The 12,801-nt window shown below is 36.8% G+C and overlaps 1 protein-coding gene across 3 annotated transcripts in view; it reads right to left on the bottom strand.

Moving 5' to 3' along the window:
* Nucleotides 1-12,801, bottom strand: part of Fmn1 (formin 1) — a 368,173-nt gene that overhangs the window by 114,664 nt on the left and 240,708 nt on the right. For all 3 annotated transcript variants that reach the window (XM_026392750.2, XM_026392761.2, XM_026392768.2), the window contains one exon: nucleotides 8,215-8,335. In XM_026392750.2, coding sequence (XP_026248535.2) covers nucleotides 8,215-8,335 — 121 coding nt within the window. The remainder of the gene's footprint in view (nucleotides 1-8,214; nucleotides 8,336-12,801) is intronic.

Raw genomic sequence — 12,801 nt, 5'->3', positions numbered from 1 at the left:
ATCATCTCCATTGTTTCAAGGGAGATTCACAGAGGTTAAGCTGTTGGTCAAGGTTGCATAGCTCATCATGCAGCTAGTAAATGGCAGAACTAAACTTTAAACCTAAATGTCCTAATCCCAATCCAGCACCACTTTCAACATACCAGCCTCTTCCACTGAAATTTAAATAAACAAATAAGTACTTACAAAATACTTGGTTTATTGTTATTTTGAATTTGATTTTTGTATGTTTATCAAAGGTATGCACCCCCATAGCTTAAAGAACAAATGCATATTCAATTAAATTTTTCTGCTATGCTAGATCACACTTACTAAAAACAATTCTTAATTCATCTGAAATTCAAATTTCTTGGGCCTCTAATATTTTATTTAATAAATGTGGCAACCTTAAAGGTAAGAAACAGCATTACAGACCTCCTTTAAATTGTTTCCTTTGCTCTTGAAGATAATATTAACAGAAAATTGCCTATCTTAAATTCTGTGTTGGGCTTCACAGTACTGACTGAGTCGTCAATGGCTGTCCTTACAACAAACAGGTGGAGAGATACATTGATCCTTATTGAGGAAGAGACAAGGTGACTGTAGGAGAGCTGAGAGTCAGGGAGGTGGGTGATGAGGCAAACACATTAAATAACTGGGCAGGGAAAGAGAGCGGAGAATTCTTCCCATTTCCTAAGCTGACATAAACTTGAATATCCATCAGCAGAGTGACAAAACCAGTTATTGGCATTCCTCCTTACTTCCTGCAGTCAAGTCTTCATTAGCTGCAATAACAGGAAGAGGGAAGAACAACATATCCAATCTCAAATCAAAATGAAAACAGAACCTCTGAAGGGCAAGATCAAGTGCTCTATGATGTGTGGCCCTGTTTCTGCTAAGTAGGCCCCTGACCTGCTGGTATTGCTGAGATACCAACTCTTCCTCAGTGGCTTCCCTTTTCCATCAGTGCTCAGAGTCTCCACCCCACCCCACATGGCCTCCCCTTTCAGCACCTCTTTCATACTATTTCAGCAATTTATTGACCCAGACACTTTATATTTTTACTATGTTAAATGAGCTAAATGGCAAAGATGATTGTTCCTACCTTGTGGTTTTGAACAGATGAGGTTGTCCAACATGCAAACAGCTTAACTAACTCAGTGAAACTCGGTTTAAAACGTTAACTTTTCAAAAACCATGGCAAATCCTTAGTCCCACCAATCTAGCTGCCTATAACTGAGAGTTGATTATCATTTCTGTTTTTGACCAAATTTTAATTACCAAACTTACACACACATATTAAAATAATTAAACTATTTCTACTATACAGGCCCTCACAGAGGACGGTGATAAACAACAATTTAAATTATGAAAGTTGTTTCATTGTTTGGTGAGCCTTTGGAAAAGAGTAGAGTTAAATCAATGGATGCAATCTTTTATCTTAATGTGGAAGATGAATTGATTATAGAAGAGCTACAAAAAGGGAAATCTTTTTCTTGAAGTTGGTTTTGTGTATGAATTTATACTTCCTATAGGTAAGATTTTGAGATAGAAGGCTGAAGCACAAACCCTGTAAAAAACAAAGGTTCAACTGGATAGTCCTGGACTAATCTGGGTGTGCCATGAAATAAGGACACAGGGATTTATATGCCTGTTGATGTGACAGATCTAATTCAACATGAATTAGTCTAAAAATATCACCACTCTTCAAATTTTGAAGATTTTAACGTTTGTTGAATGCCTGGCTGATGCATTTCATTCAGCATCTTATTTTGGAAAGTCTTAAAAGAGTTAACACTTTAGGATAAACATTTCTGGGATAAACATTTATAGAGTGATAACAGATATCAAAAAAAGTCAACAGAGAGTCTTGCCTTTACATAACTGTGTAAGTATATTCCTAAATATTTCTAAATGGTACATAGAAAAGAACATGTTAAAGTATATAGTCTTAAATATTTAGAGAAAAAGACATCATCAGAATTATCTTAAGGTACACATGAACTTGCATCTTGGCCAAAATTCTCGAAAAAGTTTGAGAGTATCTTACACTGAGGATTAACTACTAATTACATTTTCCCAATTTATATGTGATAACAGGGCTAATAATGTGTAGTTTTCAAAGAAAGATTTAGTAAATAGTTTGTTAAGTAACTCAGCCTTAATGGAAGAGGATGCCAAGTAAGTACTGTTAGCTATACTGACAATTTATTTGTATTCTTAGTTAAGTTTTATAGAATATGGTAACTTTTCCACACCCATTTAAAGAGTTCCATCTAATTTTCCAATTAAAAAATATAGCTTTACTATTTTCATAGCCTGAATAAATTTTTCATGATCAACAGTATCATATGATTATGTCAAACCAATGTGTATTTGGGAAAGATGATACTACATTAATTTTGAATACCATTAGTGTCACTTATTTTGAATGCCATTTATTTTGAATGTCATTTACTGTATTTGTTTACAGGTATAACAAACTCAGTAAGGCTACCATGACTTGCCTCCTCAGTGTAGCCAAGCCGGTATTAAGAACAATATTACTGAGCAAAGGCCACAGTTGTTCATTTCAGACACTCTAATAAGATCATTCACTGTATAAATCTTTCACCTCTTTTGTTAGGTTGATTCCCAAGTATTTTATTTTCTTTGAGGATATTGTGAATGGAGTGGTTTTCCTCATTTCCATTTCAGTGGATTTGTCGCTGATATACAGGAATGCCTTTGATTTATGTGTGTTGATCTTATATCCTGCCACTTTGCTGAATTCATTTATTAGCTCAAATAGCTTCTTTGTAGACCCTTTTGGGTCTGCTAGGTATAGAATCATGTCATCTGCAAATAGTGATAATTTAAGTTCTTCTTTTCCTATTTTTATGCCTTTAATTTCTTTCGTCTGTCTAATTGCTCTGGCCAGCGTTTCGAGAACTATCTGGGTCTATTCCCTAAAGACCTAAAAAGAGCATGCTACAGGGACACTGCTACATCGATGTTCATAGCAGCACAATTCACAATAGCAAGACTGTGGAAGAAACCTAGATGCCCTTCAATAGACGAATGGATAAAAAAAATGTGGCATTTATACACAATGGAGTATTACTCTGCATTAAAAAATGACAAAATCATAGAATTTGGAGGGAAATGAATGGCATTAGAGCAGATTATGCTAAGTGAAGCTAACCAATCCCTAAAAAACAAATGCCAAATGTCTTCTTTGATATAAGGAGAGTAACTAAGAACAGAGTAGGTAAGAAGAGCATGAGAAGAAGACTAATATTAAACAGGGATGAGAGGTGGGAGGGAAAGGGAGAGAGAAGGGAAATTGCATGGAAATGGAAGGAGACCCTCAGGGTTATACAAAATTACATACAAGAGGAAGTGAGGGGAAAGGGAAAAATAATACAAGGGGGAGAAATGAATTACAGTAGAGGGGGTAGAGAGAGAAGAGGGGAGGGGAGGGGAGGGGAGGGGAGGGGAGGGGGGGATAGTAGAGGATAGGAAAGGCAGCAGAATACAACAGACACTAGTATGTCAATATGTAAATCAATGGAAGTGTAACTGATGTGATTCTGCAATCTGTATACGGGGTAAAAATGGGAGTTCATAACCCACTTGAATCAAAGTGTGAAATATGATATATCAAGAACTATGTAATGTTTTGAACAACCAACAATAAAAAAAAAGAAAAAAAAGGTCATTCAATAATGAGCATTTAACCAAAAACTGTTTTCTTCATCTTAAAAGTTTGACAGAAATATCAATATCCTTTCTTCTTAAACTGCTTTTTGCATATATGGTCAGTAATTTGTTTCAAGAAAGAAAACGAATGTGTTTTTGCTTTATGTTGGTAAATGTTAAACAGAGTTAAACATTCACATTTTTTTTAACTATAGAACTTTCCAGACTTATTTACAAACTGATGTGAACTGTGAATCCTTACCAAATGATTACAGTACATGAAAATTCCAATTTTGTTTGCCAATAGATTTCTTTTGGAAGAGCATCAATTCACATTTCCTATAGTATTTGTGAGGGTCACTACTTGAAGAATCCTATGTGTCTTGGCAAAGTTGTGGGCGCTGGAGGCTCTAGGTGGCCAGTATTAACTGGCACAGTCAGAAAGAAGGTGTACTAATTTCCTATTGCCATTACAACAAACCTAAGTGGCTTAACACAACACAAATATATCTTCTAGTTCTGTATGTTAGAAGTCTGACACGTGTCTCACTGAGTAAAATCAAGGTGTTGACAGGGCTGTATGCAGAGCCTTCTGCTGACTTGAGGGAGCATCTGTTGCTTGCCTTTTCCATTTCTACAGGCTTCCCACATTCCTTGGCTCATTGCCCACTTCCTCCATCTTCAAAGCCAGCAACACTGCATCCCTCTGATCATTCTTCTGTAGTTATATCTCCCTCTGATCACAGCCAGGGAAAGTCTTCAGCTTTTAAAAGCTCATTTTAAAGATTCATGTGATTAGATTAGATCCACTTGGCTAGGCCAGAATAATCTTCCCATCTCCACACTGGCAAAGTCTCTTTTGCCATGTAAGGTAACATAACCACAGATTCCAGGGATTCAGGTGTGGGCATCCTTGGGAGCCATTATTTTTCCTACCACATACGAGTTGGTAAAATACCTTGAGTGAATGAAAACAAGGCCAGCAAACAAGGCTGAGTAAGAAAGGAACTATTGCTGTGGTTTGTGATTTCTCAATTATTCCTTAAAACAGCACAGTACCAGTGAAATCAAAATCATTGTCTGATTAAGGGATGTGGAGTAAAATAAAGAAAACATGGAACATGTCCCCAGCCTCAAGGATTTGGTTCTGTCTTCACAATGCGGAGAAGGAGCACAGTGCTCTGGAATTAGATGCTCCACAAACATAGCCAACTGGACTCTTAAAAGCATGGGTAATGCTATAGCTTGCAAACTTTCTAGTTCAAGGCATACACCCCTCCTCAGCTTTATGGAAGTTTCTCTCAGGAAGAAACTGTGCATTTATTCTTTCCTATGATGCAGGTACCATATCTTCCCATTTTACAAGTGAGAAAATAAATATTTTTGTTTTGTTTTCTTGGCACTGGAGATTGAATCCAGGACCTTGCGGATGCTAAGTATGGGCTCTACCACTGAGCTATCCCCCCCCCCGCCAGACACAGCCCCCCAAAATGAACATTTTTTATGGTTATGGTACTTACCAAGATCTAACTTTCATCAAATCAGTAAATAATACACATTTGATTCCAAAGCCTTTGTTCTTAATCCTACACAATACTGTTTATCTATTGGCTTCAAGACCCATCTATCTTGTACTTCTCTCCAGCTCTATTCCCAACCCAAATTAAGTTCGTCCCTGTATCTGTCTTTTCTGAGAGTTTACATATGTATTTCTAGGAATGTGCATGCCTTTTAGCAACTCCCTGTCATCCGTCTCTTCATAGAATTTTATGCTTTAAATACACCTCTCTGTTCTCTTTTCCAACATGTTAAGAAGACTTCTAGGCCAGAGGCAGGATAGGTTACAGTATTGAGTCATATCCAGTTTAAGAATGTGGATAGATCATCACTAGGCCAGGCTTGAGCACCATGATCTTTAGCTTCCTTAATCTGTGAGAGGTCAAAAATTGTATCTGCTCCATAGGGTGGGTCATTGTAAGGATTAAGAGAGATGACAGATGTAAAGCATCTGAAAAAATAATAATCACACAAAAATTGTAGCTATTACTATTATCGATTTCTTACTTGCATAAAGATGCTATTAGAAGTTTGTCTCTCTGAAAGATGCTGATTGTCAACTTTTGTACTCTCGGTGACATCTGTATGACCATCAACCTCAAGTTAATTCACACCCTACTGTTTAGATGTGATTAACACTACTCAAAAAAAGTTTCTTCTAAAGGGTCATGGCTGCTAAAGAACTAGGGCCTGATGCTTCTTGAAATTTGCTAATCACATCTGGTTTAGCTTTAGACATTTTCTGGGATTTTGCCAGCAGCTACGACACTTTAATGGCTACAATAAACCTCAAAGCCTCATCAAATCTTTGCTGTATGTGTGAAAATTATGTCCTCTTCAATTAAACATTCAATCTTGGTTCACACTGAGGCCTTATGGAAAAGGAGGTGAAACCTGAATGGAGATGTGAGATGAAACGGACCGCCAGGATTCTGGCCATCTTGCCAGATGGTATTTAGAAGAAAAAGAAATTCATTAGAGAACCCAGGGTCTGTATTTTCTTTAAATATTTACTGGGTACCTTTCATGTGTTAAAAACACTGGCATCTCTAAAGATTAGCAGGGCGTTTTTTGTTTAAATATTCAATGTGTGTGGGGTGGGTGGGAGTCCTTTCCTCATTTACTTCTGTTGTATTCTGTGTCTTTTGGAGAAGTCCCCGTTCAAAGAACAAAAATAACTCAGACAATGTTCCATTTTCCTTCCTAAGGCAGCTCCACCAGCCTCAGAAGCTCTTGTATTTCCTTAAAATTGGCTGAGGACAGTGTCAGTTGAGTACTGAGAGATCCAGAATGACACTTGAGAGTCTCTAAGATGAAATGGGGTGTACCAAAGCAAGGGCCTTGGGGAAACCCTGCCCCTCTCTCCCCCTCATTCACACTTCTTACCCCTTTACTATTTATCATCAAACTCACAAGGATGTCATGGGGAGGCAGCCCCTGGAAGGAGAAGGGGAAAGATCAAACAGAGATCAGGTTTCTTCTCAGAAGTCTACTCAGGGGTCAGGCCAAGGGTTTTATAAGGGGCAAAGAGACAGGAGATGGGCATTCAGATCCTGCCCAAGGTGTAAACAATGGCTCTTCCTCAACATTGCTAATACTGCTTTCCCGAGGATTGGTCTGGGCCCTAATTCTGCCATCATAGAGGGACAGGAAAAAACCTTCTATGTGATGGTCTACTCTGCTTTATTATGAGACACATCAAGCTCCTTGTCTTAGACAAGGATAAAACTCTCAGTTCTTCAAGAGATTGATAAAAATGACCATAAGTTCCTATATCATATTCCTGAACAAAGTATACTCATTTGGTTGAAGTCACTTTCTCAGCCACATCAACAGGAGGAGAGAGAGAAAAAAAAAAAAAAAAAAGCCCTCACACACTTTAAAAATAATTTACAAGGTAAAAATATTCACTTGTAACCACTATCCTTATTTAAGCAAGTTTTATGCCCAAAGTAAAAAAAAAACTAAACGGCTCTCTCTGCCACCAGGAGCAGATCTTTCCTACTCTGCTTCCATTTCCAAGCTGTTCTCAGCCTGAGACTTAAGTTTCAGAGCACTCTTTCACAATAAACATTTTAAAAATGTTTATTTTATGTCTTAGTGTAAAAATATTCCTGGTTGAAGCTCTCCATTTCCTCAAGCTCGCCTTCTGGCACACCAAGCCCCATTTCCACATTAACACGCTCCCTGAGTCCTCCATGGAGCGCGTCAGGGGACTGACAGAGACTCCAAGGTGAGGGTTTATATTCCTGGACAAGGAGATATCTTCACAGTGAAAACATAAGACTCTAAAAATGCCAAAGGAAAATTCCTGTCCACGTGAGACCTACTTTCACATTTAAAAAAAAAAAACAAAAACAAGAAAGAGCTTTCAGCATTTTGTTTTGAATAATAATTAAAAATATAAACTAAAGGAGAATGTTTGCCAAGAGTGTAATTATCATTATTAGACTCATACATAAATCAAATATACAGAGACCTGTGTGTGTGTATGCATGTGTGTAGACAGATGCAGATGTATTAAGCAGGAAAGAAACTAGCTAAGAAAACGCATGGGTTCTAATTGGATAGACCTGATTAGAGTTCAGTACATCTGCTTCTTACTGATTGTGTGAACAAAAGTTAAGCCTAATTTTTCTGAGTTAGTGTAGTTCCTATTTATTAGGATTGTTACAACAATGATATAAGAGGAAGTTTTTAATACATGGTTGGTGCTATCATTATTATTAAAGTTTTAACTACTCAATGTTAGAAAATGTGGACATGACAAAATGTAGACATAATAAGCAAATGATCACCATTAATAAGAGAGAAAGATACATAAATATAGTTCCTCCAAACAGTGAATAGAGATGCGAAGTTCCATGAAGGCAGCAGTGGATCATAATTGAACTCTGTAACAATTCCATCTCGTGAGCCAGATATAAATAATTCTCTTGAGGCATTTTTTTAAAGCAATTTTAGCTGCTATCATAATAATAGAACAGTTCCTATTACCTTCCAGTTGCCTCTTCAGTTTTCTCAAATCTTTTATGAGGTCTTCAAACTTGACTTGGGAGGCCAGAAAGAAATCTTGTGGTTCAGGCAGGGGGAAAACACTCTTTTCAGTTCCAGCTTCCTAAAAGATATGGTAAACAAAAGGACATTCTACTTCCTGGTGATCACTTTCAGGTGAAATTCTAAAGCATCTGTCAGGAAAAAATAAATAAATTTCATGTTTAAATAAGAATCATTGGAACACTCTGCTATTCCTATGTTTGGACTCGCTACGTTTAAGCACTTTCACAGCTCACAATGTATTTTTGGTCTTACTGGCACTGAGGTCAGCTATGGCCATGTCATGCATTCTATTTTGCCTTATAAGTCAAAGAGAAATTGCCAGGTATGTCTTGATCTTACGACACTCGATTCCCATGGGAATGCATGAAAATGCATGGGAAAATGCATGAAAGAAGTTACGTTTACAGTCCCAGTTTGAGTTACCCACTCTAGTGATTAGGTAGCCCACACTTGGGTATGCCAATGGGTTGAAATGGAGAAGAAGGGAAGCCCACCCTTTGCTTTTACCTACCTTTCTCTGCAGCTTGAAGTTCTAGTGAGGGCATGATCAGATTTTTTTTTGTGTATATGTAAAGCTTTTCCAAATGTTGTTTGGTTTATCTTAGGAGATACTTACTGAGGGCATGTTGGGTGTGGTTTTTAACAAACTCCACAGCTATTCATGATAGAGAATCCTAGCTGAGAAACATCTTAAAAGACAAAATCTTCAGGCACAGTGGAACATAAGCTGAGCTTCAAATATCTCTTCCAGCCTAGCTTGCCTTCTTCCTGAATTGTTTAATATAAGCTTTGTATCTTGCATATCTTAGGCAGCCTTCAGTTATTCCTGTCTCTACACACACTACTTTGCCAGTTTTCCTTCACATTCCATCTTCTCTACTGCCATTAGGACTAATTCCAAACTTTAAAACTGCTTTACAAGGCACTTTATGATCTGGCTTCTGTCTACACGTCCAGCCTTACTTCTGCCTTCCCCCATCTCCAACTCCCTGTTCTAAACCTCCATGAACAGTAGAAAGGCCACAGTCTCTTGCCTCCAGGCCTTTGTCTGTAAAACTGTCCCTTTCCAGTCCTTCCCATACCTTCTTGTTCATATTCATCCTTCATGTCTCAAAACAAATGTCACTTCCTCAAAGACTTCCCCAAACTCCCAGCATTTGTATGTTTCTCTCCTATACTTCAAGAGGCCCTGAAACTAAGTTATCAGATATTAACTGCTCTACTAATTAAAAAATTGTGGTGTTAGCTCGTATATCATCCCTACTAGATGACAGACTCCTCCACAGCAGGAACTGGGTCTTGTTCTTAGTGTCTGGTGTATCAATACCAAATTGGTGAATGCTGTCTGCAAAATGCTGTTTTGGAAAAACTGTACCTTTAACAGGAGAACCCTAATTTATAACCATATTTTCTTCTTGTTTTGAGAATCCCCTGGACCCTCCCCCTTCCCTTTAAGGCCTTTACCTTCATTTGGGAATCTAGGAGATGATGGTTTTCCTCATTTTATCTGAACATAATATATATATATTTTCATCTTCCTCTATTTATTTTAGTACTTTAAAAGCAGTGGGAGCAGCACCCTTGGTCTGAGTGCTAAGATGAAACAACAACTAATGTGCTGACCACAAAATCCCCTGGTCATCTACACTGGAAGAACTGGGGTATGATATCTCTTTCTCTTTCTCAAAGTCATTATCAGACTCAGCCCTGGTTTCAACTTTTTTTTTTTTTTTAAGTTACAAAAAAGAGAAAATGCTGCTAAGAAATAAGGCTGGTAGTAGCTCTTGTGAAAGCTGCTCAATTAGAGTTGAAAAGACATGACTTTCATGGGTTTCTTGAACCTCCACAGATCTAGGCTTGGATCTAACACTAGGCATGAGAAGCAGGAAGCCTGGAGCAGGAACCACCTTTCCTCAGCTAATTGCTCATCACCACTAACCACAAACATCATCACTCTTGCTCCTCGTGGGAAAGGATGGCTTCATAAATCATAATTCCACACTCTCGTTGAGTGAAATGCATTTTGCTTGGTAAAAGCCAGGAGAGCACCACACAAATGCAGACTTCTTATTTTTCCTTGACTGGGCCCATCCCACATTTACAACTTTTCGTATTATAAGATTTTCCTCCGTGAACTCAGTTCCATTAGGTTCTGCTCTCTTCACGACAATTGTATTTCATAGGCCAATTCTGGCTTTCTGTACCATGCATTAAAGTTGGTAGAGGCAGACACTACCAGGCAAATCTGTTAATCTAGTGTTAGAAATTTTATCTCCTAAAGAGTCTTCAGGACAGTTCTTCTGCCACATTGTCAGCTTAGGGTATATACATATGTGATTGCTGTTTCTAAATTTTCTGAAGCTCAATAATTTCTCTACTCCAGAAATCAGCTTTCATCTCTTCACACCTAGTTCTTTACAGATATCATTTTTCCACAGTCCTGTGGATATTTACAATATACCCAACTCAGCAACAGTTTTTTTTGGAGCCTTATATCATAGACACTAAAAAAGCACCAACATGAATTCTGGATCTCAGGGAGCAATGCTAGGAGTTAGTGCTTTTACATATGTATACATAAAGCAGATATGTTATCATGAAAGACTAAAAAAATGTCCCCAGGCTTCCCAAATGAGGGCTTCAGTCTTCCTTCCAAAGTCAGGACAAAAATGTCATGGAAGGAGCAGGTAGGATTGATTGGACTAAATGATTTAAAAACAATATCTTTATTTATTTATTTATTTTATGACATGCTAAGGATCGGATCCAGTGCTTCATATGTACTAGGAAAGTTCTCTAGCACTGAGCTACCACTGCAGTTCTGGACTAAATCACTTTTGATGATGTTTTTTCCCCTTTATAAGATGATAACACATTCACTATGTTAAGTCATTGAAACAAATAAGTAAAAACATTCTTATAATCCTAACACCCAGAAATAATTAAAAAAAAATTTTAATATATATCTTTCCAAGTTCTTTTCTGTGTTTATATACATTTATATTATCATACTTGAGATTATACTATATATGTGTATATCTATATACATACACACATACAATTTTGAAATGCACACATGTAATTTAAAATACTTTCAAGAATACTTTCAAATGCCACCAAGTTTTCCTCTATACACTTTCAACAGAAACATGTTATTCCATTGTATAACTCTAGCACAATTTATTTGACCTTAGTCTCAGCCATTAGACACATACTAAAAATTTTCCAGTATTTTGTCATTACAAATTATTTACTATAAATAGGATAGTGACAAAAATCCATACTTATTTCCTTAGGATACAAATTCCTAGAAAAATTATGCAGAGGCTGGGGATATAGCTCAGTTGGTATAGTGCTTGCCTCCCATGCACAAGGCCCTGAGTTCAATCCCCAGCACCACCAAAAGAAAAAAAAGAAAAAAAATTATGCATATTTCTAAGACTTTTGATATAGTGAGGTCAAAACCCTGCTAGCTCAGCACACCTGTGTAGCATGACAAGCATATGACAACTTCATGAGGATTTTTGTAAAGACCCCTTTTAGAGGATATATAGTTTAGTGAGTCAAGGGCAGGCTAGTCCCATTTGACTCAGAAACCCTAACAGAGAATAACCTGATTAACTACAGGTGCAAGTCCTGGGAAAGGTTTGATCCATTCACATTGCCCTTCTGTATCTAGTGGGCAATTTATACCTTTGTCTTTTGTAAATTATTTTCTGGGTCTCTTGTCATATTTTTATGAGAAGGGATAAGTTATCTTTTTCTTATTGATTTCCAAATAGCTCAGTATCAATTATGTTGCAAATATTTTCCTCACTGTGTTATTTAGAAGTTGGCTTTAAGTCATTTTTGAGATACTAGAGTTTTTCCACTATAAATTATTTTTTTTCGCTTTAATGAATTTGAAGTTATAATTCTCACCTTTTATGGTTTCTGCTTTAGCTTGAATGCTTTGAAAGGACTTTTTACCCCAAGATCAGAAAACTATTTACCTATATGTTTTTTTACATATCTTTTGTGATTTCATTCTTTGTTCTTACATCTAACTCTTATTCTTTAAATTTTATTTTGGTCTCTGGTATATGGTAGAAGAGAAAACTGAATTTCTTCCTCTTCCCAATTACTTGAAATTACTCATTTATCTCATACTTAACACATTTATTGGGTTCATTTCTGATATTTCCTTTTCATTTCAAGTTTTTTGACCTATTATTCTAACATTCCACACTTTTACTTTTACATTACACTTAAAAATATGAACAAATTATTCTTTGTTATTTTTTAATCCTAATCAAGTTTTGTCCAATTATTCTCACATACAATATTTAAAATCATTTTGTCAATATCTAAGATTGATTACAAAATTTAACCAGTATTTCCAGTAGAGAGTACATGCTACTTTTTATTGTAGTAAAAAACCATATACCACAGACCTATTATCTTAAGTTGTTATGTGTACAATATTGTTGTGCCAGATGTAATGGCATGCACTTGTAATTCCAGAGACTTGGGAGACAGAGGCAG

This window comes from Urocitellus parryii, chromosome 6 (assembly GCF_045843805.1).
Source record: "Urocitellus parryii isolate mUroPar1 chromosome 6, mUroPar1.hap1, whole genome shotgun sequence".
Classification (NCBI taxonomy): Eukaryota; Metazoa; Chordata; class Mammalia; order Rodentia; family Sciuridae; genus Urocitellus; species Urocitellus parryii.
This window is presented reverse-complemented; position numbering and strand designations above follow the sequence as displayed.